At 53.8% G+C, this 27,785-nt stretch overlaps 1 protein-coding gene and 1 non-coding gene across 3 annotated transcripts; one reads left to right on the top strand and one right to left on the bottom strand.

Annotated features, from left to right (window-relative positions):
- CLSTN3 (calsyntenin 3) lies at positions 1–27,763 on the top strand. 2 transcript variants are annotated; one of them, XM_007469379.1, is made up of 18 exons: positions 1–318; positions 2,617–2,739; positions 3,182–3,377; positions 4,966–5,174; positions 5,428–5,577; positions 5,835–6,020; positions 6,603–6,884; positions 7,688–7,800; positions 11,417–11,579; positions 12,404–12,460; positions 13,153–13,310; positions 13,442–13,590; positions 19,239–19,465; positions 19,768–19,938; positions 21,135–21,280; positions 21,499–21,634; positions 27,040–27,242; positions 27,351–27,763. In XM_007469379.1, the coding sequence occupies exons 1-18, from the start codon at positions 255–257 to the stop codon at positions 27,489–27,491; spliced, it is 2,874 nt and encodes a 957-aa protein (XP_007469441.1). In that variant the 5' UTR covers positions 1–254; the 3' UTR covers positions 27,492–27,763. The 2 variants fall into 2 exon arrangements, with proteins under 2 accessions (XP_007469441.1, XP_007469442.1); XM_007469380.1 differs by lacking the exon at positions 21,499–21,634.
- Positions 17,378–17,450, bottom strand: TRNAE-UUC (transfer RNA glutamic acid (anticodon UUC)). Its single transcript has one exon. It is a non-coding gene; the product is annotated as a tRNA-Glu (tRNA).
- Positions 27,764–27,785: the final 22 nt, after the last annotated feature.

Here is a 27,785-nt window from a genome sequence, read left to right as displayed (position 1 = left end):
AGGACGCGGGGCTCCAGAGCGAAAGGGAAGAAGCCACTGCCAGTCCCCCACCTTAGCCGCCCAGGCTGGGGGGCTGCTCAGGTCTGCTCTATGGACTAGGGTGGGCGGCAGGCTCCTTTCTGTCTCTGCCCTGCTGCCTGCTCTCTTCCCTCCCCTCCTTGGAGAGCCCCTGCACCCCTCCCCCAAGGTGGAATACGCGGGCTTGAGGCTCCCGGGGGAGAGCGATCGGGGCCCGGCCCTGCCCGCGCCACACCATGACCCTTCTGCTGTTGTTCCTCTTGCTCGGCTCCCTGCTCCCCTCCAGCTCCTGCAACAAAGGTGAGTGAGGCGGGGGGCGGGGGCACTGAAGGAGGGGTCTCAGGCAGGGCGCGGGGGGCGGGCGGTCGGGGTGGGCAGGAGCCCTTAAGGCTCCCTGGCACATGACAGGTGGTTCTTCAGACCACCTCCCTTCCCATCCGTTTTCTCAGACCTGCCCCCTTCTCTTCTCCCTCGCATCCCCCTTCCCACATCCTCCTCTCTGGTCCATCTCTACCCCTGTGCTTCTCTTGCTCCCATTTGGTCCCCATTCCCATCCTGGGTTCTCTCTCCCCCTCCCCCAATTTCTCCCTCCTGGAGCTATCTCAGGTCTCAGAAAGACTTGCCCCTGAGGGGCGATACACATCTCTGGGCGGGTCTCCGTTTTCCCCGGGGTGTGCCGGGGCTGAGGGTGTGTGGCACATCCATCTGGTTCCTCTCCATCCCATCCTGGGGAGAAACTGTTCCCTGCAGCTCAGCAATTCGGAGCACGTATGTTTTGGCGTGTTCCTCTGCATCCATAACCTTCCGTCTGCATGCAGCTGGGCTGAGGGTTACCAGAGCTGCCCTCTCTACAGACAGCAGATAAATTCAGCTGGGTGAGGCCGTCCGAGGGACCAGGAGGGAGGGAGCGGGTGGGGGCCGAGGGCTCAGGTAGGTGGAGACGGGCAGGGAAGGGCAGAGGTGGGTGTCTGGGAGTGTTAATTGAGTGGTGAGAGGGGAAGGGAGATGAGGTGTGGGAGGGGATGAGAAGGGGGTGGACCAGGGTCAAGGTGGAGGCCAAAAAAAAAAAAAAAAGAGAGAGAGAGGAATGAAAGGGAAATCAGGAAGAACAGGTGAGGAGAGGGGGAGGGGGAGAGTCCAGGGGGGAAAAGACAGGGAGCCCAGGAGTCAGCGAGAGGAGATGGACACAAGGAGAGAGTCGGGGGCCGAGAGGAAGGCAGCAGAAGGGCAGGGTGGGGCGTGAGCTGTGCGCAGCCCCTCCATCCTCGGCTCAGTCTCTGACCTCAGCTTGCTTCTGAGCCTCCTGCCACTTCCTGTGCTGGCTTCTGGGCACCATCTTGTGGCTTTCTCCTCCGCCACTAGAGAAGGGGGTTATGGTGGGTTCTCGGCGAGGAAGGGGCCGGCATTCAGATACCAGAAGGCTTTGGGGGATGTCACTGGAAGAAAGAATGGAAATCAGGATTTCTTGCTCACCATGACATACTGGGGATGACTTTCCTTTTGGAGACTCAGTTTCCCTCTGATGTTATGTCTTCCTCTGCCCAGGTCTCGCTGATGGGCCATCGTGGATGTGCTTTGGGAGCTTAGGGGTTGGCTTGATGGGATTCAATAGAGCAGGCTGTGGAGGTTGGCGTTGGTGACGGGAAGGGAGCCCCTCACCAGGCTGGTGGGAGATTGGTCCTGGGGAGGAGACGTGATTGAGTTGAGTCTGGTAGCAGATGGGGAGATCTGGAGGCTGAGTGAGTCCTACATCCATCGTGGATTGGCTGGTGGCTGAAGGGAAGAGGGGTGGGGTAGGTGAGAATTAGGACCCAGCCATGAGTCTGTATAAGAGCGGGGCTCAGGGAGTGTGGGGTTTGGTGGCCTTCTGGGGGACATAGGACTGTGTTGGTTATGAGTGTGTTCTCTGAGTGTGAGGGTGAGAAGCAGGGAGAGGATTTGTCGTGTTTCTAGGCCAGTTCGATAATCCCTGAGGATGTCGGCTCTGCTGGGCCCAGCCTTTCGGCATTGATTCCTCTGCTCCATCCCTGCCTCTCTCTGTCCTCCTCCCTCTGTCCTATATATTTCCCCTTCTCTCTTTTCTCCTCTTCCCTCTCCTCTGGGAGAATGGCCTTAGGATGGGACTTGGCTGGGAACAGAAGGGATCAGGATTGAAATGGGGTGGTGGTGGTGGAGACGATAAACAATCAGGATCTCAGGAAGCTTCTAGTCTGCTTTTCCTAACCTCAACTCTGCCCTTAATCTATCTCTTCCCTTTTCCAGGGCCTTCTGATGGCCCACCACTGCTCCCTGAAGGCCCAGTGTCCACGCTCTAGCTCTTGAAATCTCTAAAGAAAGTCTCCACCTTCTGACCAGGTTTCCCAGGGGAGATGGCAGTCCCCCTCCCACCAGGGCAGGCTGTGGCCATGGAAACTGCCTATCCTGTGACCTCCCGTAGACCCTCTGACTCCTTTCATGGCTGATTTCTTGTCCTCAGTCCTTTCTCCTGCAGGTGCTTCTGCAGGGGCTGGACAGGGCAGTGATGCTGGAGTGTGTTGTCTGGAGGTGGAGGGCCGGCTCACAGGTGCTTCCTTTCCTCTCCCTGGGGGGGGCGGGCAGCCAACAAGCACAAGCCATGGATCGAGGCGGAATACCAGGGCATCGTCATGGAGAACGACAACCCTGTTCTGCTGACCCCACCACTCTTTGCTTTGGACAAGGATGCCCCCCTGCGCTATGCAGGTAAGTGGGGCTGGGGCAGAGGAGGGCGGATAGGATAGAGAGAAGTGGGTGGGAGGGCAGGGCAAGGGAAGAGAGGGGAGGTCCTGGGAGGGAGATCAGTGTGCACGTGGCGGGAGAGTAAGGAGTAGACTCCAGGGGGAAACGGGCCACAGTGAAGAACGGTGGTAAAATAAAGGGAGCCAGAGAGGAGGACGTGGGCGGGTGGGGGTCAACGCAGTCAGATTTTGCCAGATCTCAGACCTGGGGGCTCTGAGAGGTTGCCGCTCAGGGAAGCTGGGGTTGGAGCTGATTGTCTGATAATTAATGCTTTTCCATGTGCAAGAGAAGGGACAGGGGTTTGGAAGGAGAGGTGAAGTGGGAGCCTGAGGGGGGTTGGCGAGTCTGGGAAGGAGACCCTGGAGGTGGTGCAGGAGCTGCGTCCTTCCCTCCCCGCCCTGGCCAGGTGAGATCTGTGGCTTCCGGCTCCATGGGTCTGGGGTGCCCTTTGAGGCCGTGATCCTGGACAAGGCGACAGGAGAAGGGCTGATCCGGGCTAAGGAACCCGTGGACTGCGAGGCCCAGAAGGAACACACCTTCACCATCCAGGCCTATGACTGCGGCGAGGGCCCCAACGGGGCCAACACCAAGAAGTCCCACAAGTGAGGACGCTCCTGTCCCCTGCCTTCTGCTGCAGGCCCCCCCACCTCCTCCCAGGCCCCTCACCGTCCTCTGTCCTCGCCGTCACTGACTATCTACCCCCTCCCCTCTCTGCTCCTGGGGTTTAGGGACGGGGCCTTGTCGTCCAGGAGCCTTCAGCCAAGGGGACAGAAGCACGTGGTAGAACTCAGTGGCATCTACTCTTGGCTCTGCCTCTTCTGACCTCGGGCAGCTTCTTAGCCTTCCTGGACTTGCTTTCCCTTGTCTGTAAAATGGGTTGATGATGATGCCCACTACTTCAGGTTACTGTGAAGATGAAAGGAGATGGTTTGTATAAAAAGCAGGCACTGCAGTGCCTGACACTGAAAGGGCTCGATACCCGGAGTCAGGATGCTGAGAGAACGAGGAAGAGGATGGTACATTCAGCACACACCCACATTCCTTCCGACTGTCCAGCCGTCTGCAGTGTGTGCCACACTCACACACAGAACATGCGCACACACAGCAGTGGGTGAGGGTGGGCAGGAGATGGCTACGGCAGGAAGAAGGCTGGGGTCCAGGGCTCCGAAATCCGTTCCCAGCTCACTTCTCCTTTGAGAATGGGAGGAAGATGGGCAGTCAGGACTCCTGGGCCACTACGAGGCACTAGAGTTAAACCACACCTTGTGATGACTCAGTTTCCCATTTGGAGACAGGACCCTTGCCTCTGGGCCCTGGGTGCCAGGATCTGGGCTGGGGGCAGGGCTCAGCATGAAGGGCTTAGCCCCTCCCCAACCTCTGCTTGCCCCCCGGGCGCCTGGGCGGGGGAGGGGGCACGGCCGGCTTGCTCACTGCACATGTCAGATGACTTGTGACTCTGGTACAAATGCCACTTCCCTGAATGTGTTTGCTTTTAATTTGTTTTTTATCCTGCATCTTCCTTTTTTTCTTTAAGAAGGTTTATTTATTTATTTTTTGGCTGCGTCGGGTCTTGGTTGCTGCCCGCGGGCTTTCTCTAGTTGCGGCGAGCGGGGTCTACTCTTCGTTGTGGTGTGCTGGCTTCTCATCACAGTGGCTTCTCGTTGCGGAGCATGGGGTCTAGGCACGTGGGCTTCAGTAGTTGTGGCTCCCGGGCTCTAGAGCGCAGGCTCAGTAGTTGTGGCACACGGGCTTAGTTGCTCCGCGACACGTGGGATCTTCCCAGACCAGGGCTCGAACCCGTGTCTCCTTCATTGGCAGGTGGATTCTTAACCCCTGCGCCACCAGGGAAGTCCCTGCATCTTCCTTGATTATCCCATTGGATTTGACTCTCATGAAGGAATAACCTTCTGGACACAGAATCCTCTGTCTCACGTGGCTGTCCCCAACCTATAGCATTCTGTATAGAAGCCATCAAAATAGGCCGCTGGGGTCGTTCCTCACCCCGTACATCAGTCACCCTTTCCCCGGTGGTGCCTGTCCCTTGCTGTGCCTGGTGCCCTGGCTGGGGGGATGAGCGTGCCCACTGCCCCGGGCTCCAGGACCTGCTGGTCCTGCCTGCTCTGCTTCCCTGTCTGGACTCCTAGCTGTGGCTGACTTTTCCTCGTCCTCCTCCCGCTCTGGCACCTGCAGGGCCACCGTGCACGTGCGGGTCAATGACGTGAATGAGTTCGCCCCAGTGTTTGTGGAGCGGCTGTACCGCGCGGCCGTGACCGAGGGGAAGCTGTATGACCGCATCCTGAGGGTGGAGGCCATCGATGGCGACTGCTCCCCCCAGTACAGCCAGATCTGCTACTACGAGATTCTCACGCCCAACACGCCCTTCCTCATCGACAACGACGGTGAGCGCCTGCCACCCCAGCTTCTCCGCCCTGGGCGCCCGCGTCCCTCAGGACATCTCGGGGCTGTGCCCTCCACTTCTGCCCCTCACATCCTCATTCCTCACCCTCCTTCCCAGATGTGGAGCCTCCTTCCCTAGATTCCTTCCTCCCAGCTTCCCGCTGTCTAATTCACCTGCTGCCCTATTGGCTCACAAGTCCTCCTCAGACTCTCTCTAGTGCGCCTGACCCTCTCCATCCCCCACCCCCACCCCAGGGAACATTGAGAACACGGAGAAGCTGCAGTACAGTGGGGAGAAGCTCTACAAGTTTACGGTGACGGCTTATGACTGCGGGAAGAAGCGGGCGGTGGATGACGCTGAGGTGGAGATCCAGGTGAAGCCCACCTGTAAACCCAGCTGGCAAGGTGAGGAGCTCCGCTCTGGGACCTGTCTTGTAACCCATCTTTCACCTTGGTCTCCCTTTGCATCCCTTCTGACAACCACAGGGGTTAGGCTAGGAGTCAGGGGAGGGATATTTGGGGAAGGCTTGTAGCTGCCTACCCTGGCTGGCTATTTTCGTAGGAGCCCGAGACTGTCCGTGGATGTAGCCAGAGCAGAATGGATAGGAGGGGCTGCCTTACCCATCTCCGTCTCCACTGCCAGCTCCCTCTCACCCCTGCAGGCTGGAACAAAAGGATTGAATATGCACCAGGCGCTGGGAGCTTGGCTTTGTTCCCTGGTATCCGCCTGGAGACCTGTGATGAACCTCTCTGGAACATTCAGGCCACCATAGAGCTGCAGACCAACCATGTGGCCAAGGGCTGTGACCGTGACAACTACTCAGAGCGGGCTCTGCGGAAACTCTGCGGTGGGTGTGCCCCCCTTGGCTCCCCGGGCCTGTCCCCTGTGCCCCCTACCCCCACCTCTGCCTGAAACTCCTCTGCCTCTTTCTTAATAACCTGTCTTGGGAATTCCCTGGCGGTCCAGTGGGTAGGACTCTGCGCTTGCATTGCGGAGGGAGCAGGTTCCATCCCTGATCCGGGAACTAAGATCCTGCAAGCCGTGCTTTATGGCCAAAACCAAAAACAGAAATACTGAACCTGTCTTACATCTTCCTTTGCCCATCCATAGATGTATATATCTGCCGGCATGTGGCTATCTCTTGTGGTCCAAAGGGCACATAAATATGTGGGTGGCAAAGATGCATAATTGTGGCCCAAGAAAGGCACCAGATACATTACGGGACAATGGCAGGGAGAGATGACGAGTTGGAGTTGAGGTCACTGGAGAGCTATTCCTAGCCATTCCTTTCTCATCTCTGAAAGGCCAGAAGAGGCGGTGAAAGTAGCTGTGGGAAATCTTTTCTTGTCCCTGTCTCCCTGCCTGCATATCCTGTTCCCCATCTGCTGCCTCTCCGCTCTGACACCTGTGCCTTTTGGGGTTCTGGCAGGCGCGGCCCCTGGGGAGGTGGATCTGCTGCCCATGCCCGGCCCCAATGCCAACTGGACGGCGGGCCTCTCGGTGCACTACAGCCAGGACAGCAGCCTTATCTACTGGTTCAACGGCACCCAAGCTGTGCAGGTGCCACTGGGTGGCACTGCTGGGCTGGGCTCCGGGCCCCAGGACAGCCTCAGTGACCATTTTACCCTGTCCTTGTGGATGAAGCATGGTGTAACTCCCAGCAAGGGCAAGAAGGAAGAGGAAACCATCGTGTGTAACACTGTCCCAAATGGTGAGCCTTCCTTAGGGCACCCGTCTGAGTGTGGAGAGACTGGCTTCTTGTCCTGCTTCTGTCACCGTCCAGTCTGTGACTGTGGACGGGTCACTCCTCTCTCTTCATCTGTAAGAGAGCAGTGCTAGGTTTCGTATTGCTGTGATTTACGCCCAACATGACAAGCTGAGATCCTACTGCTCTCAGAGTGATGGAACTGCTCACTACCCTCCTCATCTGCAGCTGCCTCATCACCCTACATCCACGTGTAGTAGACTGCCCCCCAGACCTGCTCCCTTTAAAGCCCCCCGTCGCAGTGGAAGAGCCTGAGTAATGCTGTGCCCCATTCTTCCTCTTCCACCACCCCATCCTCCTCCTTTAAGGGCTAGTGGGCTCCAGCCCCCAGGACCCCTCTGCCCTCTGTGGCAGTAGCACAGCCCTCTCGAGGGGCTCAGCCTTCACCTGCTCTTTCATTTCTGCCTCTTCTCGGAGCTCATATCTCTTAACCTGAAAAGGAGTGTTGCCCATGAAGTTTGTATTAACCAAAGGACCGGTAAAGATCTGGGTGGGGGCAGGCTGGCCAGTGCCCCCCCTCAGCCAGTCAGAGTGCCCAAGAGAAGCCCGACACTGTGTGTGTGTGTGAGAGAGAGCGAGAGAGAGAGAACCTGAGAGAGAGAGAGAGAGAACCTGAGAGAGAGAGAGCCTGAGAGAGAGAGAGACCCTGAAGGGATGAAGAGAATCTGGCATCCCCTCCCTCCTGGTGCTTCGAAGCTGTTTTTGCCCACGCTTTGTGTTTGACCTCTGTCCCCATCCTCTGCCCTCAGAGGACGGCTTCTCTCACTACTCGCTGACCGTCCACGGCTGCAGAATTGCCTTCCTCTACTGGCCTCTGCTGGAGAGTGCCCGGCCAGTCAAGTTCCTCTGGAAGCTGGAGCAGGTGAGGCCGGAGCCAGGCTCCTGGGAAAGCTGGGTGGATGTAACTTGCTTTCAGGGGAGGAGGTCCTAGGGCAGGGGTGGGCATTTTCTGGGTTGCCCTGTGTCCCTTCTTTCAATCTCCACTTTCAGTTCCTGACTATTTTTACACCTCCCTGCCCCCCTGCCCTGGCTCCGTTTTCTTGTTCTCTTTTTCCAAGGCTTGTCTCTTGCAGAAAGCACTCCTGGATTAAAGGGAAGTAGGGAACAAGTTACTGCGAACACCAAACCCGACCAACCATCTTTCCCCTCTTGTTTTCTTTCATCTGTTTCTTATCTAGAACCTTACCAGTGCAGATCCCTGACTCTCAAGCAGTTAGCATGTTGTAATTGAGGAAATAAGTAATCTGAGGTACATAGATTAGGTTTGAGTCCTGCTAGGGGAACTTCCTAGCCATGAAATCTTGGTTAATATGTTTACAACTCAATTTTTTTTTAACCTATGAGTTGAGGATAATAAGAATTCTATATCCCAGGGTTGTTGTAGGGTTAAATGATGTAATAGACCTTTATAAACTAAAAAGCAGTATATATATATATGTGTGTGTGTGTTTGTATATTTATATATCCATGCACATATATATATATATATATATACACACATATATATGTATATAAATTCTCACTATATTAATGGTTATGAGGGATAAATAAAAATGGGCAAAAAAGAAAAAAAAAGAAAAGAAAAATCTCTCGAGCCAACAGTTGCAGCCTCTTCTTTATTCATTCTCCAAGCTGACCACAGGGACCGTGGGGATGAACTGTGTTTCCATCTCCTTCTGTTTTTCTTGTAAGCCCCGGTGGAGTGGCTGAGTAAGCAAATGGCTGAAAAAAGACAGGAAGTGGAAGAGAGAGAAAAAGGGGAACGAAAACCCACAAACTGGATAATTGAGGGCTGTCTCCAAAAGCTTCTGCTTTTTGTGGCACTCTTTTTTTATTTTTTAATGTATTTTTTATCTTTTTTAACATCTTTATTGGAGTATAATTGCTTTACAATGGTGTGTTAGTTTCTGCTTTATAACAAAGTGAATCAGCTATACATATGCACATATCCCCATATCTCGTCCCTCCTGCGTCTCCATCCCACCCTCCCTATCTCACCCCTCTAGGTGGTCACAAACCACGGAGCTGATCTCCCTGTGCTCTGTGACTGCTGCCCACTAGCTATCTATTTTACATTTGGTAGTGTATATATGTCCATGCCACTCTCTCACTTTGTCCCAGCTTACCCTTCCCCCTCCCTGTGTCTTCAAGTCTCTTCTCTATGGCTGCATCTTTATTCCTGTCCTGTTGTGGCACTCTTTTTTTTTTGTGGTATGGGGCCCTCTCACTGTTGTGGCCTCTCCCGTTGCGGAGCACAGGCTCTGGACGCGCTCAGCGGCCATGGCTCACGGGCCCAGCCGCTCCGTGGCATGTGGGATCCTCCCGGACCGGGGCACGAACCTGTGTCCCCTGCATCGGCAGGCGGACTCTCAACCACTGGGCCACCAGGGAAGCCCCTGTGGCACTCTTTTAAAGAGATATTCTGCCATTTGCTTCTTCTGGATCTTTCTCCCACGTTGCTAATACTGGTAACACTCCTCTTTCTATTTTTCTTTTACTTACCCTTATTTATTCAACAAAGATTTAGTAAATACCAATTCCCTGCCATTCTGCTAGGTTCTGGGGATACAATGGGGTCTAAGATGGAACAAAATCTCTGCCTTCATGGAGCTTACATTTTAGTTGAGGAGATAGATTTTTAAAAAGTAAGCAGACATATAAACATGATAAATTGTGATAAATGCTGTGGAAGAAGAACCAAGGGACTGAGGTAGAGAATAGGAGGCAAGGAGAAGGGAACTCACTTTAGATTGGATGTTCAGGGAAGGTCTGATAGAAGTGAAATGTAAGCTCACCCTGAAGGATGAGACAGAGCCTTGTGAGAGAGTTCCAGGCAGAGGGAAGAGCAGATGCAAAGGCCCTGAGGCAGGAAAGGGATCAACATGTTGCAAGCATGGAAAGAGGACCAGGGAGTTCGAGCACAGTGAACAAGGGCAGAGACTGGATTTGAGGTTGGGGAGCTGGACAGTAATCAGGTGTATGGTGGACTTTGTTAGCTGGGGTCATTTGGATTTTGTGCTATGAGAAGTCTTTTGAAGGGTTTACAGCAGGGACGTGACCTGATCAGATTTACATTGTAAGAAGATCCCTTTGTATATGTATATGTATAATTGATTCACTTTGCTGTACACCTGAAACTAACACAACATTGTAAATCAACTACACTCCAATTAAAAAAAAATCTTAGGGCTTCCCTGGTGGCTCAGTGGTTGGGAGTCCGCCCGCCGATGCAGCGGACACGGGTTCGTGCCCCAGTCTGGGAGGATCCCACATGCTGCGGAGCGGCTGGGCCCATGAGCCATGGCCGCTGAGCCTGCGCGTCCGGAGCCTGTGCCCCGCAATGGGAGAGGCCACAACAGTGAGAGGCCCGCGTACCGCAAAAAAAAAAAAAAAAAAATCTTAAATTTTGAAGGTGCTCCTCCACCAAATTTGGGATGTATTTCTCAAATTAACTATAAATTTTTGGGACTTCCCTGGTGGCGTGGTGGTTAAGAATCTGCCTGCCAATGCAGGGGACATGGGTTCGATCCTGGGTCTGGGAAGATCCCACATGCTGCAGAGCAATTAAGCCCGTGTGCCACAACTACTGAGCCTGTGCTCTAGAGCCTGTGAGCCACACCTACTGAGTCCACGAGCTGCAACTAGTGAAGCCCACGTGCCTAGAGCCGGTGCTCCACAACAAGAGAAGCCACCGCAATAAGCCCACACACTGCAACGAAGAGTAGCCCCCACTCGCCGCAACTAGAGAAAGCCTGCACGCAGCAACAAAGACCCAGTGCAGCCAAAAAAAAAAAAAAAAAATTAATTTTTGTTGCAAAAGTAGGAAGGATTTTTCTAATTTTGCTTCAGAAAAGATTTGGTTACAAGTAATTTATTTAATTTGCAATTAGCTATGATTTTTCAACGATTGTCATTTACATTTGGGAACATTTGGGAAGTGAGGAGAATCCAATCTTTTCAAGTGTAATGAGTTGTTAATGAATACTAAGTTTGACAACATTAAATTCAGTAGTGATTTAAAGATTTAAAAAAAAAAAAAAGAAGATCCCTTTGGCAACTATGGGAGGAAGGTATCGGAGACACCTAAGAGTGTAAGTGCTCAGACGAGACTGCTGTAACAGAGAGAGACTGGGGACTTGAATGATTGGATGGCAATGGAGATGCAGAAAACGGCACAGAAACCCACAGCTTTTAGTTCTGTTTGGACTCGGGATGGACAGCACCTGCCGACGGACTCCTCTTAGGAATGCTGATGCTTTTAAAGGTTTACCTGCAGAGTGGAATTTTAGGTACGAGGTTGGAGCCTGATAGATTCTGCGCAAGGATATTATTCCTTTAGCTGGGTGGGCAGCAATTCACTAGTAGCACCTGTTGATAGGACAGGCACTATGAGGGACTGTCCCCTGCCTCCCAGTGCCTTGAGTTAGTTCCCTGGGGATGATGTGACTGACAGGTTCCTGCCCTTCCCCACTGCCCAGGTCTGCGATGATGAGTGGCACCACTATGCTTTGAACCTTGAGTTCCCCACGGTCACACTCTATGCCGATGGCATCTCTTTCGACCCTGCCCTCATCCACGACAATGGTCTCATCCACCCGCCCCGAAGGGAGCCTGCGCTCATGATTGGGGCCTGCTGGACTGGTAAGTCCCGCTGAGCTTCTCCATGGAGGTGCTAATGGTTGGGGCCCTCCGTGGCTGATGGAGCAAAAGGGCAGCCTGACCTCATGAGCTCATCTCCCTGCAGTTGGGCAGGGAGGCCGGGAAAGATCTCTGGGGGAGGAGACCACAGCCCCTCAGGTGTCCTTCCTGTTGGACTGGTCATCACCTCTGACTTGGAGGAATTTCCTGCTCAGGCATCACCAGCATCTTTCTTTCTGTAACTTCAGTCACTTTCCACTTTGTTCCATCCCAGTGATGATGATTCCACAGCCCATTCCCCTGCTGGAGGACAGTAACCCTGCAGAGAGACAGCAACCTTCTAACTTCTAAGCTGTTTCTTTCATTTTTTCCTTCTGGGAGGGTGTGTGTGTGTGTGTGTGTGTGTGTGTGTGTGTGTGGTGTATTTGTATATGTGGTGGGTGTATGTATGTGGTGTATCTGGTTTGTGGGTATAGTGTATCTCTATGTGTGTGTGTGTGTGTGTGTGTGTGTGTGTGGTGTATTTGTATATGTGGTGGGTGTATGTATGTGGTGTATCTGGTTTGTGGGTATAGTGTATCTCTATGTGTGTGTGTGTGTGTGTGTGTGTGTGTTGTACCAGAGCCCTTGTGTTTCCTCAGCAGCATATTTGGAGTTTGTCTATAACAGAGGCCTGAGATAATCTCAGACATGACAAAAGGACGGTTGGGATTCATCAGAGAGGTTCAAGTCCTACACAGGCAGGGGCAACGCCTGGAAGACCTCCCCGTCCTCTCTGTCAATCTGGCCACACAGCCCTGAGCTCACTGGCACTTTCTCTCCCCCAGAGGAGAAGAGCAAAGGGAAGGACAAGGGAGGCGACAACAGCACGGACGCCACAGCAGGTACTTGGCGTGTGAAATCTGGAGGCCGGAGAGCTCGCATCTCAGCTTAGGGCTCCGGCTCCCTCTCCCGCGTCCGCATGGCCCTACCCGGCCTCACCGTTCACCGCCTCGCCCACCACCAGGGGGCAGAGCCTCCGAGCATCGCAGCCAGGCGGGCTCGCCCGGGAGAGGGCGGCCAGATGGAGCCGGGCTGGGCGCCGGTGTCCTTTCCTGCCCACGGAGTGAAGTCGAGAGTTCTCGTGCTGGCTTTCCGCGTGGCAGAGCGCAGAGGGCAGGAGGCAGCCACGCGGCCGGGAGAGCTGGGCATGCCTGAAGCTCACGCGCATCCTTCCCGGTGCTCCCCGCGTGCACCGTGAAGACCGCCTCGCGCATTCTCCTCGTTTTCTGCCTTGAGCCTCCTCTTTCCTCCCTTTGGTCCTGCTTTCCTTCTCTTTTTGCCTCTGCCGGAAGCTTTTCTCATTTCTGTGGCTTCTATTTTTCGCCCCCCGCCCACCTCCGGTTTTATTCTGTCTTCTCGCTCTGCCTTGTCCCATCTTCCCTTAGCCTCCCTTGCCGCTCATCAATCTTTTCTTCTTTTGGCTTCCTCCCGGCTCCTTCCCGTCTCCCTTCTCCAGCCTCTGCTGCTCTTTCTCTCAGCCTCCTCTTCTTGTGGCCCCTCTCACCTCTGGTCCGCCCCTGTGTTCCTGCCCTAGGAGACCCCTTGCCGATCCACCACTACTTTCACGGCTACCTGGCTGGTTTCAGCGTGCGCTCAGGTCGCCTGGAGAGCCGTGAGGTCATCGAGTGCCTCTATGCATGTCGGGAGGGGCTGGACTATAGGGATTTCGAGAGCCTGGGCAAAGGCATGAAGGTATCGCCCCTTCCTCTAGCCCCCTCCCTCCAGGCATGCCCCCTGACCCCGCCCTTCCCCACCCCCACCTCTGCTCCCTTCCTCTCCCGCCTCTGGTCGTGCTCTCAGCCGTGTCTGTGTCTGGGGCCCAGGTCCACGTGAACCCCTCGCAGTCCCTGCTCACCCTGGAGGGGGATGATGTGGAGACCTTCAACCATGCCCTGCAGCATGTGGCTTACATGAACACTCTGCGCTTTGCCACGCCCGGCGTCAGACCCCTGCGCCTCACTACTGCCGTCAAGTGAGTGTTGGGTGGGCGGGCAAGTCACGGAACAGAGCCAGACAGTGTCAGAACTCCTTGGCCTTAGGGACCACCGACGGCTAGGCACACCTCCCTCGTTTCAGGGATGAAAAACTGACCTGCCCAACTGACACAGCAATGCTAGGAGAAGAGCCTGGACCAGACTCAGATTTTCCAATAAAGGGTTCATGACTCTTCCCACTGAAGCACACCTCCAGGATTTGGGGTTTTTTGTTTTGTTTTGTTTTGTTTCGTTTTGTTTTTTTTGCGGTACGCGGGCCTCTCACTGTTTTGGCCTCTGCTGTTGCGGAGCACAGGCTCTGGACGGGCAGGCCCAGCGGCCATGGCTCACGGGCGCAGCCGCTCCGCGGCACGTGGGATCTTCGTGGACCGGGGCACGAACCCGTGTCCCCTGCATCGGCAGGCGGACTCTCAACCACTGCGCCACCAGGGAAGCCCGGGGGGTTTTAATCTCTGTGTCTCTGTGCTGATATGTAAAGTGGGACAGAAGAGGGTACTGGATTGGGAGCCAGGAGACCTGACACTAATTCTGACTCAGTCCTAATTCTCTGGATGACCTTAGGCAAAGACCTCTAGCTGCTTGATTCATCAAGCTCTTGCAAGATCAAACAGGATGATCTAAGTCTGGGGATTGGCAGCCTATGGCCCCAGGATCGAATCTGACCTGCTGCTCATTTGCATACTGTTTATGGAAATGAGCTGCTTTCACCCTATGATGGCAGGGCTGAGTAGCTGGGACAGAGACTGGTACAAAAAGTCGAAAATATTTACTGTCTGGCCCTTCATAGAAGATGTTTGCTGACTTTTGAGTTCTAAGTGAAGGATTCTGAATTCTTTAAATGAAAAACTGTGCATTACTTCAAGGTTTAAGTATATTAGGTATTTAAAAATACAGATTGAGAGGTCATGAAAGCATAAGAGTTATGGACACAGAGTCTTTTGCTTACTAGCTTTAAAAAAATAAATTTATTTATTTAATTAATTTATTTTTGGCCGCATTGGGTGTTCGTTGCTGTGCGCGGGTTTTCTCTAGTTGTGGCGAGTGGGGGCTACTCATCATTGTGGTGCGCAGGCTTCTCATTGCAGTGGCTTCTCTTGTTGCGGAGCACGGGCTCTAGGCGCGCAGGCTTCAGTAGTTGTGGCACACGGGCTCAGTAGCTGTAGCTCGCGGGCTCAGTAGTTGTGGTACACGGGCTTAGTTGTTCTGCGGCATGTGGGATCTTCCCAGACCAGGGCGCGAACCCGTGTCCCAGGCATTGGCAGGCGGATTCTTAACCACTCCGCCACCAGGGAAGCCCCTTACTAGCTTTTCAGCACTGAGAAAATGCCATAGAGCAGGGATAACAATAGAATCTAACTCATGGAAATGTTGTGAGGGTAAATGATAGAATCCAGATCAAATGCCCAGAGAAATGCCTGTTCTGTCAACACTGGCTATTATTATACAAAGGCATTTTCACCCCGTATTATGTTGATGGGGCAGTTTTTAGGAGCTACTGCCATCCAGTGGGTGGATCACATAATGTAAGGGTCAGGATTCCTGTGTTCCCTTCTCCCCTGCTCTGCCTCAGTTTCTCCAAAAGCTATCTGAAGAGAAACATCTCTGACTTGTCCCTATCCTGTCATGGGTGGGTTTGGACAGGAGAGGGCTCTGAGCCCTGGACAGTGACTGGGCATGACTGTCAGGCCTCCCAGAGCTTTGGAAGGCAGGGGCAGGGCTTTGGGGAATTGGGCTGCTGGTCCATGGTGTGCACCTGGTGGGCAGCTGAAGGCCACGACAGATGAGGTCACGTGGGTGCCGATCTGCGCTGAGGATGCGCCTCACCGTGTTCTAGTCAGAACTCTAGCTGTTAGAGGGCTCTCACCCAGCTACGAAGGTATAAAGGGCTTCATCCCTCAGGGATGGACCAAGGAATGGCTTCATCCCCTTCGTAGCCTCAGGAGCCACGTCAGAGGGAGGGCTCTTGTCTTCTGGCTTAGGGTGGAGCTCTGCATGGGGGCAACCCCACAAGGGGGGAGTTGACACCCTCTTTGTTGACTGGCTTATCTGAATTCCCCCAACCTCTTTCCTGCCCAGGGAAGAGGCTTATCCAAGGACTGGGAACCTGACGTTGGTCCTTCAGTAGAGGGAAGGGGCCTTTTTCCTTTATGAGGTTAAGAAAGAGAGAAGTCTCATTTCTCCATTTTAGGGCTACCATGTGGTTAGTGCTACCCTAACACTTCCTTGAGGTTGAAGGAGAAAATATAGAGGGGTGTGTGTGTGTGTGTGTGAGAAACAGGGAGAGACAGATACCCAGCGGCACCTTCCTTCCTGTGATGCATATCCTTGCCCTGGTCCATGTGGCTTCCCTAGCTTCCAGTGTTCAGTGCTTGGACCTCTGTCCATTTAAAGCCAGATTTATGCATCCGTTCAGTCAATGCAGCTTTCCCCTAAATTGTTGTTGTTTTTTTAATCTCTTGGATTCTCGGAAAGCTCATCTGGCTACCACATCTTTTTCTCTAGTTTTGTTCTCTGTCCCTAGCTCTTGAATTTCTTCCTGCTTGTTGTAACCTCCATCTAGAAGTTCTGCCAGCACCTCAGACAAACGAGCTAAAGCTTAATAATGAACTTCGATGCCTGAACTAGCCCCCCCCCCTGCTGAATTCTCTGCTTCTGTAATGGTTTCTCTGTCCTTGCAGTTACCCCGACTTGCAGCTTCTGAATCGCCTTTGATTCCTCCATCTTTATCCTCCACACCCCATCGGTTACCAGGTCACCTAGATCCCGCTCTGCGCCCATGTCTGGCATCTGTCTCCTCTTTTTCCATCTCCAGCAGCTCTCATTACCTCTCATCAGGCCTATTGCTCTAGCCTCCTAACTAGTGGACTATCTCTAGTATTCTAACTTCAATTCAGTTTCTACCCAGAGGCTAGGTTAGTGATCTGAAATCAGAATGTCCACCCTCACACTTCCCTGCTGAAGAAGACATCCATGGTTCCCTCCTGCCCACTGCACAAAACTTGCGCTCAAAGCCCATGACCATCTGGCCCAGCGTTTCCTGCCTCACGTTCCTCTACTCCCCTTCGTGTATTCCTCACCCTCCACTCTAGGGTCAACTTTCTGCCCTCCTCCAAAGGCTAGCTCACTTGCTACTTGTCTTGATTATTCTTACCCTCCCTTGCCAAATGCCCCACTCCCATCCTAGCCAGAAACAACCTCTCCCACTCTGAACTCTCGTGGGTTTGTGTTTGTTCCATTCATGTGATGGTGACCACGTTGACTCTTGTTTTAAGGTTTACATGCCATTTCTAATCTCTTGACCAGTTCCTTAGTGTCCTTTGGGTCTGGACCAGCCCCTTAGTACCTTTTGGGTCCCCTTTGGATCCCCCATCACAGTGGGAGTGTCTGTTGGAGTCTGTGCTTCCAGAGTTAGCTGGGGTTGTTTTCCAAGAGGCTTTGATCCGGGTCTCGCTGGATGACTGTGCAGACTCTCTCAGGCCCTGCTCCTTATGGCACAGGAGCTCAGCAAACTGTGGGTCTGGTACCTTCAGGGGCTCTGCGTTCATGGTATCCGCTGAGGTTACACCTTCTCCCTCTGGCTACAGTAGTCAAGCTGGGCCTGCTCGGTAGTATGTGTGATAGTCCTTTCAACAAAATCATTTCTGTTAGCCCGGGTGTATGGACCACAGGCCCTGCTCTGGAATTACCACCTCCCCTGTGAAGACTGCTTGTTCAAGGGCCACTTCCTTTTTTTTTGGCCATGCTGTGCACCTTGCAGGATCTTAGTTCCTTGACCAGGGTTTGAACCTGGGTCCAGGGCAGTGAAAATGCCACGTCCTAACCACTGGACCACCAGGGACTTCCAAGGGGGCACTTGTTTAGAAATAAATTTGACTAATGCAAACCCACATAGTGGCTGTGGTTTAGTGGAAGAATTGTGGACTTGGAATGAGAAGAATGGGTTCAAGCCTGGCCTGGGACACATATTTCTTATGTGGCCAAGATGCTTGACCCGAGAGCTTTGGTTCCTTATCCCTATTGCAACAGCAGCCAAAGAAGCTTAAATGAAAGAATGTGGACAAAATGCTTCACAAAGCAGCAAGCACTCTGAGAATTATTGATTGGCTGGAGGCAATCCTGGGAGCGTGTTCCCCGAGCTGCTGTGCTATTGTTGGTTTGGGCTGGCTCAGTCCTCTAGGGAGGGTTTGTCTGGCACCAGGATCAGTGAGGCTTCATGGGATGGTGGATGCAGGTCCAGGATGGTCAGATTAGCTCACCTACTGAAATGTGTTTCTCTGATACTGGAGGGGATGAATTGAAGACACTCCAAGCAGGAGGACATCCTTTTTTTTTTTTTTTTTTTTTTAATTCACGTATAGTTGGTTTACAGTGTTGTTGTAATTTCTGCTGTACAGCATGATTCAGTTATACATATATGTATGTTCTTTTCTAATATTCTTTTCCATTATGATTTATCATAGGACATTGAATATAGTTCCCTGTGCTATACAGTAGGACCTTGTTGTTTATCCATTCTATGTATAAAAGCTTACATCTGCTCACCCCAGCCTCCCGCTCCATCCCTCCCCCAACCCCCTCCCCCTTGGGAACCACCAGTCTGTGCTCTACGTCTGTGATTCTGTTTCTGTTTCATAGATAGGTTCGTGTCATATTTTAGATTCCACATATAAGTGATATCATATGATATTTGTCTTTCTCTTTCTGACTTATTTCACTTAGTAGGATAATCTCTAGTTGCATCCATGTTGCTGCAAATGGCATTATTTTGTTCTTTTTGATGGCTGAGTAATATTCCATTGTATATATGTACCACATCTTCTTTATCCATTCATCTGTCAATGGACAGTTAGGTTGTTTCCATGTCTTGGCTATTGTGAATAGTGCTGCTATGAGCATAGGGATGTATGTATCTTTTTGAATTATAGTTTTGAGGGCATCCTTTGATATGCTCCCCACCCCCACCCCACTTTTGTTGTTGAATATTTTTTCTTTTTTTTCTTTTTCGGTACGCGGGCCTCTCACTGTTTTGGCCTCTTCCGTTGCGGAGCACAGGCTCCGGATGCACAGGCCCAGCAGCCACGGCTTATGGGCCCAGCTGCTCCGTGGCATGTGGGATCTTCCCGGACCGGGGCACGAACCCGTGTCCCCTGCATTGGCAGGCAGACTCTCAACCACTGCGCCACCAGGGAAGCCCTGTTGTTGAATATTTTTTGACATGTATCTACCTGAACACACTTTTTTTTTTTTTTTTTAACATCTTGGGTGAAGAACTATGTATGTTTATATATTTCTGTAAGTTCAGTTTGTAAAATACTGTTTGATAGATGTTCCACAGTCTTGGGGTAGGGCATTGGTGATGGCATCATCCCCATAGGTCAGGTTTGCCTAACCTTCTGCCCCTGGCCCTTCCCTGCAGTGGTATCCTCCCTGGAAAGGGTATCTCCCCCTCCAGCTTTGCTATGGGGGTGATGGTCGTGGAGACACACTATCCCCCTTTCTTCCCCTTTCCCTCCCTGACACGGGGTGCTCTCTGTAGAGGTGGAGGCCCAGAGTGGTGGTCAGAATATAGATTATAAGGGAGGGGGTGATGGGGTCACAGGCTGCCTCTCTCCCTCTTCTCATATAGGTGCTTCAGCGAAGAATCCTGTGTCTCCATCCCTGACGTGGAGGGCTACGTGGTGGTGCTCCAGCCTGATGCCCCTCAGATCCTGCTGAGTGGCACTGCTCATTTTACCCTCCCAGCTGTGGACTTCGAGGGGCCCGAGGGGGTCCCTTTGTTCCCTGATCTTCAAATCACTTGCTCCATTTCTCACCAGGTGGAGGCCAAAAAGGATGAGAGTTGGCAGGGCACAGGTAAGGGTGACCTCAAGGAGTGATAGTGTCCAGAGAAGGGGTCCGTGTCTGGAACCAGAGTGAAGGAGAAGCCCTGGGGCTGGCCATGAGAGCGACAACATCCCTCATTCACTTTTCTAGAACCACTGACTGTTAGGAACGAGAGCCAGCGGGAGACACCCGGGTGTCAGAAGGTTGATGGGTAGTGACGTTTTTGACAGTGATGCTGGCAGCTCTCAGGGGATGACCCCGGAAGGGGAGGAAGTGTGGCCATGAGGTGGGCCCTTCAGCTCTGACCCACATCCTGACTGCCTCCTGTCCAGTGACAGACACACGCATGTCGGATGAGATCGTGCACAACCTGGATGGCTGTGAGATTTCTCTGGTGGGGGATGACCTGGACCCCGAGCGGGAAAGCCTGCTCTTGGACGTGGCGTCCTTGCAGCAGCGAGGCTTGGAGCTCACCAACACGTCTGCCTACCTCACCATTGCCGGTCAGTGGGGCCCGAGAACCTGTCCTCTTTCCTTGGGTGCGCCCTTCCCCATGGTCAAGTCTCTGGGAAACTCAGAGGGTCCTCCTTCCAGGTTCAGGGATGTGGCCAAGTGTCCCCTTGCACCTTCCCTGCCTGGAATGTCCTCTGGCTTCCGGACTGTCCCTAGAGGTGGTGGCTGGGGTTTAGGCTCCTGATGGTTCTTTCCCAGCTTCTCTCTCCAGCCCAGCTCACCTCCACTTTGGTCCCTACTCTTCTTTGGCTCAGTCTCTGAGTAGCTTTCTTTTTTTCTAAGTTATTTATTTATTTTTGGCTGCATTGGGTCTTTGTTGCTGCGCGCGGGCTTTCTCTAGTTGCAGCGAGCAGGCGCTATTCTTTGTTGCGGTGTGCAGGCTTCTCACTGCGGTGGCTTCTCTTGTTGTGGAGCACGGGCTCTAGGTGCGTGGGCTTTGGTAGTTGTGGCACACAGGCTCAGGAGCTGTGGCTCGCGGGCTTCAGTAGCTGTGGCTCGCGGGCTCTAGAGCGCAGGCTCAGTAGTAGTGGCGCACAGGCTTAGTTGCTCCGCGGCATGTGGCATCTTCCCGGACCAGGGATAGAAGCGTGTCCCCTGCATTGGCAGGCGGATTCTTAACCACTGCGCCACCAAGGAAGCCCTCTGAGTAGCGTTCTAATCCGCTAGCCATTTGGTACTCGCCCTCTTCTCTGTCTTGCGTCTCACTAATCTCATGGATACAGCATAGCTTTAAGTCAAGTGCTCATCTCTTAACGTCTGGTGGTAATGATTTTTTGGTAGCTTCCCAGGGAAGCCTCATCCTCTCTGAAGGACCCTCCATCAGGGAGAACAGAAGATGAGGCGGTCAGTTCCTTCCTGTTTCCGTTCCCTTCCAGAGCCTCACCGAGAACTTCTGTGTTATCCTCTCTCCGTTAACCCCCTGCTGCCACCTCCCTCTGTCCTGCAGGGTGTTCCTATTTCCTTCTCTCCATCCCTCCTCCCACCTCTCAGAGGAGGGCGGAGGCAGAAATGGAGCCTCGGTTACTCTATCCCAGTCAGTCAGAGCTGGTGGGGATGCAGGGGAGCGTCTCTCCATCTGAGAACTCGGGTCGCACCCCTGTTGAGGGGTGGCAGCTGGTGGGAGTCTGGGAGAGAGACTGCAGGCCTCTTCGCTGGCTCCTGCCCTGAGCTGCCTCCTGGTCGCCAGGGGTGGAGGGCATCACTGTGTATGAAGAGATCCTGAGGCTGGCTCGTTACCGGCTGCGACGCGGGGCTGCCCTCTACGCCAGGAAGTTCCGGCTTTCCTGCTCAGAAATGAATGGGCGTTACTCCAGCAATGAATTCGTCGTGGAGGTACCCAGAGTCCCCTTCCTTCCACAGCCAACCCCGCTGGCGAGGAGCCGGGGTGGGGTGGACTGAACCTGCTGGTGCGTGGGGATGGAAATTGCAGCCCAGGGGACTCCTGGCCCCGGCAGGGAAGCTGGGGGGCAGCGGGGGAGAGCTGGGCCCTCGGGGGGTGGAGGAGGGGCGGGGAGAAGCGAGCGTGCGCACTGAGCCCGCTCTTGCCCCAGGTCAGCGTCCTGCACAGCGTGAACCGGGTCACTCACCCCAGCCACATGCTCAGCTCCCAGCAGTTCCTGCACCGAGGTCACCAGCCCCCACCTGAGATGGCTGGACACAGTCTGGCCAGCTCGCACCGGAACTCCAGTATGTAAGGCTGCGTGGGTCCAGCTGGGCGGGTGGGTGGAAGGAGTGGGTGGGCACAAGCATCCTCCCCTCCACCACTGGGCCGTGGGGGTGGGGTGGGGGGAGGAACGGGGTGGAGCCATGGATTCTGTTCCCTGTGGAACTTGACTTAGTTGACGGCTGTGACCCAATCCCTTTATCCCCCAGATCATTCACTTTGCCTAGTGGAGTGTCCGAGCCTTGGGTCATCACAGGGGCACTCATGCCTGGGATCATGGTCAGTGTGGGTTTAGCCTTTGTTGTTCCTGCTGCCCTCCCCCAACAATATCAAGTTAGCCCTGGACCTAGGGATCCTCAATAGTGAAGCTACCAAGTATGTATTAAGCACCTACTGTGTACTAGCACTGTCCACAATACAATTAAGAATACAAAGTTTATAGGATAGATACAGTTCCTATCCTCAAGGAGAAAGTTGGTGCTATTGCATGTGTAATTATGTGCTATCTATAAAGTCATAAGACTGTTTCTAAAACAAAATATGCAAACACGCCAAGTATTACATCCAGCTGGAGCGCTGCCCTTCAAAGCAATCTCATTCCCTGGCCATGATTGTTTACTAGTGATGCAATTTTTAATTCACAATTTAAGAGTTACTTAATTATAGAAAAACTAGAAACTATAAGTATAAAGAAGAAAAGTCAGCCATAATTCCACCACAATTAACCATTGTTAACATGGTGTTATTATGTGCCAGCTTTTGTCTGTGCCTGTTTTTTTTTTTTTCTTTTAACAAACCTGGGATCAAACTATTTTGTAACCTAATATTTACACCTAATGTTATAAAATGAGTCTGTTCTCCCCTATCGCTGGAAGTGATTTTTGGAATCACTGGAAGTGATTTTTGGAATCCCTTTTGAGAATTGCTTTCAAAGTCAATTTATGAGATGCATTTATTTTTGTTCCTTTTGGTACACATCTTGCCTTTGGCCCAGTTCAGTATTACCCAACTTCAGCATCCACTTTTGTCAGAGTTGGCTCTGGATAGCATTCTGTGTTTGTAAACATAAAACCAACTCTCAAAGGGCAGAGATTTGTCACTTTTTAAAAAAGTCAAAAGGCGTATCTCAGGCTCTGAAGGTAATTCCTTAAAGAGTTCCAAAAATGCTTTCTTGGGAGGTCATGGTCACTGAATCCTACCCTGAAAGGACAGCTCACACATCAACCATGTAATCAGAAGAATAATGAACACATCGGTGTGCCAGGCACCCTGCCTGTGGGCTTTACACCTATTAACCCAGTGAATCATTACAGACAACAGATGGAATAGGTACTAGAATTATCCCCTCTAAAGGCAAAGAAATGGAAGCCCAGAGAGGTTAAGTACCTTATCCAAGGTCACACAGCTAAAACATGGTGGAGCCAGGATTCGAATCCAGGCAGCAGGATTCCGAAGCCCGTGCTCTAACCATCACCCTCTATACCCTGTCCATTTATGTTTGATGCTTTAAAAAAAAAAAGTCTCATTACTTTATAGTTGCACCTAATTTGGAGGAGCTCCTTAGGGCTTCCCAGTATGTCTTTGACCGAGGCTAGCTCCCTGGTACCCCTGGAGTTCAGTCTGTTTTCCTCTCCCTGGGCAGTGGCCACCACTGCACTGTCTCTTGTGTTTCCCTTTCCCTGGGACTGGCTCCTTTCATCCTTGCTCTCTCTGAAGACAACTGCAGATGCCTTTTTAAGTGTTCTTCCTGTGATTCCTACAGCAAAGCAGATGGAAGTAGGGAGGGAGTATAAGGCGTAACCAAGTTGCAAAGGTTCTCGGAAGCCTCACACAATCTTTAGAGGTGTGTGAGTGAACTAAACCTGTTTTTGTTAAATAGACTTTTGGGGCCATAACTCCCTAGCTCTTCCTCCGGCTCTTTCACTGGGAATCATCCCACTCAGCCTCTTCGGGGTTGGATGCTGGGTTCTGCCACTCCGATTAGGCTCAAGGCGCGTCCAGGTTGGCATTGCTGCTGGGCTCGGTAAGACTCATCCTTCTTTTCTCTGCTTGCTCTGAGATCCCACCTGAGAGCGGCAGCCTGCTTTTGCCTTTTCCCCTGATTTTGGCCTGAGTAGGACACAGAGTTCATAGTTCACCTGAGCGCCTTGGTGATGGACATCTCCTGAGCTTATCAGGAGATCCATTTCATCAAATCTGTTCTATGTGCCCTTCCTGACTCTGCAAGGGGTTCTCTCCCTTTCCCCTCCCTCCCAGCCCCAAGAGTGGAGTTACAGGATTGTGGTTTTGCAATTTCAAATTACTCTGACCATGCCAAAGAGTAGGAGAGAGAATTCCCTCCAACGAGACAGGGGCTTCATTTCTCTGAAGCTCCCAAGTGCACGGGGAAAGAGAGATCAGTGTGAACCAGGACAGTCAGCCGGGGAAGGTCCGGTGGTGCATTCAGACCTTGAGCTTGGACCTTGAAGGGTAGAAGGGTAGATGGACGTGAGGGAGAATGAGAGTTTGAGAACTGAGGGTGGGTGGGTGGTATGGGGGAGTTGTGTTTAGGGAGAATGAGGCTGTCTGAGAAGGGTAAGATGAGCGATGAAGACAACATTTATCCAGTCTTCCCAAATGTTGATGCACATCACAATCGCCTGGGGAGCCGTAAAAACGCTTGGTGCCTAGGCCATACCCAAACCAGTTCAATCAGAAGGTCTGGGGTCGGGGGCCAGGTATCAGGGGTGTTTAAAGATCCTCGGGTGATTCCAACGTGCAGCCAAGTTTGGAACCATTTCCCGGTTTGTTACCTACATGTATCCAAGACTTTGCGGAAAGAACTGCAGTGCAATAGGATACAAATAGAAAATGAAATTGGAAGTGAGGAGGAAAGGACAATGAGGAAAAAGACGACGAAGCCAAGGGATAAGTCAGTTCATAAAATACCTGCTGTGAGATGCTGCGACGTTACTAGAATGGCCAGAATTTGGACTCTGAGCTTCCTGTAGCTGAAGCAGAAGGGAAGCTGAGCAGTCAGGAAAGTCCTATGATGGGACCAACGAGTGCTTCAGGAGCAGCCCGGGGACCCAGAGCAGGAGGACGTTTCTCTTTAGGCTCTTCAGAAAGGGGGCTCCGTGTGGGGCTGTGGACAGGGCTTCAACCCTGTCTTACAATCACACGGAACCAGGAGTTTCACACGGGCCACTGGCTAAAACTAAAACACCCCTTCGTGTTTTCCTTGGAGGTCATTCAAGGCCAGAATCAACTGCTTGGGTCTAATGTAGAAAGAAAGGTTGATGGTGCTTCCTAAACTCTTGATTTTTGTCTGTAACTAATTTAAAAACCCTCCCATCTCCCTGGCCTCCTGGCTGATTAGAAACTAACCATACTTGTCTGCCTGCAGATAGAGGGTCTGCGTTTTGTCTTTCTTGTGGTCATTTCTTATTCCTGGCAGTCAACTTGTCACTTCCTTCACCAGGCCAGGGGCTCAGAGGAGCAAATGCATTTGATTAAGGCACAAAACAGAAGCTTTGGCTTGTCATCACTGTGTCCCTAGAGCAAGTTCTCCTGCTATGGCCTCCACTCTGAGGAGGGGTTTCTACTCCTTCTAGAGCCTGGGCTTAGCTACAGGGGCATTCTGCTGGTGGGGTCACTGCCCTCGGATTTTGCCCGCTGACACGAAGACCTGGGAGGGGCTGTTGCCTACAGAGGAGCAGAAAGGGCAACTCTGCCTCCCCCGTCTCTTCCCCCATCCCCAGACAGTTGAGAAATTCTCATCCAGCCGGGCCTGTCTCTCCCTGGAGCCAGTGCCCGGGACCCCACCTGGCCTGCTCAGCACAGTCAGCTCTCGTTGGCCCCAGGTGGGCTGTGGGTCAGGTCAGGTTGGGGACCGACTTGGCAGAGCACCATCAGGGCGGCCTCAGGAAGGTGTGAGGCTAGTATGGCTACTCAGGCAGGGGGTGCTCCCACACCTGGTTGGCTCAGGAGCGCGTGGCAGTGTGTGTGTGCTGCCGGAGGGTGGGTGTGCCGCAGGGGTGGGGAGCTACTGTGCTGTGTGCTTCCTTCCCTGCGCTCTGCTCTGTCTTTCAACATGTGAGTCTTAGAGGCTGTGGGTAAATTCGTGTGCGTGTGCGTGTGTGCATGTGTGCGTGTGAGACGCATGCATTAATAGTCCCTCAGTAACGGGACTGCCCAGGGTCCCGTGAGGCTGTGGGCCTCACACAGCCTCTGTGGTTAGTGAGCTGCTGTGCCTACATGGCAGGCAGGGGTGCGCACCCATGTGCCATGCAGTGGCCCAGCTGCCCCTGGGGGCCGTGTGTGTGTGTGTGTGTGTGTGTGTGTGTGTGTGTGTACAGGGGATGGGCAAGGCTGTGCTCATGGCTGTTGGCTCTGTGGCCCTCAGGGCCCAGGTCTGTGGCATTTACACCTTCCTGCAGGGGGTCTCCTGGTCTGCCCAGCTGGCGGGGAGCTGGGTGGCACTGCACGTGTGGCTCTCCTGTGCCTTGGTGGAGACCCTCAGCCGCGTCCCTTTGTTGCTGCCGTGCGAGCAGGTCTCCAGGTGGCTGGTGTGGGCAGTTGTGCAGGCCGGCAGAGGCCCAGTGCGGGTGCGGGGCACGGTGAGCCTGGTCCAGCTGGGTGCCCACACTCTCTTCCTGGGCGCGTACCTGCTCCTGCACGTCTGCTTTGCTGCCATCAGCCCTAAGGTCCGAGTGAGGGTCCACGTGCCCTTCTGCGTCTCACTGCCCTTCAGAGTCCACGGCCCGCTGAGCCCGGGCTTCAAAGTGAGGCTGCGGGCCCAGAGGCTTGACAGGGCCGAGGGGGAGGTGGGTGTACCCCGAGGGTAGCAGAGGCCCCAGGTGTCCAGGAGGCTTGAGCCCGCAAGGAGATGGGAGGCGTCACTGAGTAGGGGTGAGCTCTGTCCAGGTGGGTGCGTGAAGGGGCTGCTCTCTGTGCCCTGGACTTGTCCCCAGCTTGGGTGCCAGGCCATGCTTGGAGCTTGCTCCTCCTATTACGATGCAGGAGAACATTCTCTCCTCTTGCACTGTCAAGCCTGTGTGGCTGCCTCTCTCCTTTCCCCGCTGGGCTCTGGGCACCTCCTTCCTGGACTACGTGGTCCCTGGGGAAGACACAGGCAAGAAGGACCCGGCAGGGCCCAGGCCTTGCCCTCTGTGCGCTGAGAACAGGGCTGCCCAGGACAGTGTTGGGCTGGGAGCCCTTCTCCCCCTGCCCTTGCCTCCTCTGCAGATCTGCCTCCCTCAGGCTCTCTGTCCCTCCCCGTCTCTGCCCTTCCCCGGGGGGAGCTCCACTTTTCCTCCAGCTTCTGCAGGGCAGACCCCTCTTCTGGGCCATCATGGACCCTTCGTTCTGCTCGGGGACTCCCTCTGCCCAGGCCCCCGACTCCGCCCCTGAGCGGAGTGTGCTCAGGTGCGCCTGGCTCTCCCCGCAGTGGTCCCGAGCGCGGCGACCCTCATCATCGTGGTGTGCGTGGGCTTCCTGGTGCTCATGGTCGTCCTGGGCCTCGTGCGCATCCACTCGCTGCACCGCCGCGTCTCGGGGGCCGCCGGGCCCCCGGGGGCCTCCAGTGACCCCAAGGATCCCGACCTCTTCTGGGATGACTCGGCTCTCACCATTATCGTGAACCCCATGGAGGTGCGCGGGGTGGGGGGGCGGGGCGTGTCGGCAGCGTCGGGGGGCAGCTGGGGCGCACTGCCAGCATGCGGACTCCCGCTGAGCGCTCCCTCTCCCTGCCTTCCCCAGTCCTACCAGGGCCGGCAGGCCTCCATGGCGGGCGCTGCGGGCAGCCAGCAGGAGGACGAGGACAGCAGCGACTCCGAGGCAGCCGACTCGCCCAGCAGCGACGAGAGACGCATCATCGAGACCCCCCCTCACCGCTACTAAGGCCTCCACCCCTCCGCAGACAGAGAGAGGATTCCGCCCTGGTGAGACAGACACCCCCCGCCCCGAAGAGAGAGGAGGACGCGCTGAGAGAAGAGAGACCAGAGGGAGCAGCTCTTGGAAGAGTCATCTTTTAATCTCAGAGCCCCGTGGCCCTGCCGGAGCCCGCCCCCTCCCGCTCTCCCGCAGCCCACCCCCCCCCGAGCCTTTGGGCTCCTCCCCCCCCACCCCCACCCCCGGGTGGGAGACTTTGGCTGGCAGCCCGCCCCCTCGCCCCCCCCTCTCCTTCCCCCCCCC

Source organism: Lipotes vexillifer, unplaced genomic scaffold (assembly GCF_000442215.2).
Source record: "Lipotes vexillifer unplaced genomic scaffold, Lipotes_vexillifer_v1.1 scaffold395, whole genome shotgun sequence".
Lineage (NCBI taxonomy): Eukaryota > Metazoa > Chordata > Mammalia > Artiodactyla > Lipotidae > Lipotes > Lipotes vexillifer.
Note: the sequence above shows the minus strand (reverse complement) of the source record. Positions and strands in the feature narration are given on the sequence as shown.

Excerpts from the sequence above, each read along its gene's own strand:
- CLSTN3 (XM_007469379.1), top strand. The coding sequence starts at position 255 with ATGACCCTTCTGCTGTTGTTCCTCTTGCTCGGCTCCCTGCTCCCCTCC. Across the intron at positions 13,591-19,238 it reads CGCCTCACTACTGCCGTCAA|GTGCTTCAGCGAAGAATCCT; the intron begins GTGAGTGTTGGG and ends CTTCTCATATAG. Across the intron at positions 19,466-19,767 it reads TGAGAGTTGGCAGGGCACAG|TGACAGACACACGCATGTCG; the intron begins GTAAGGGTGACC and ends CCTCCTGTCCAG.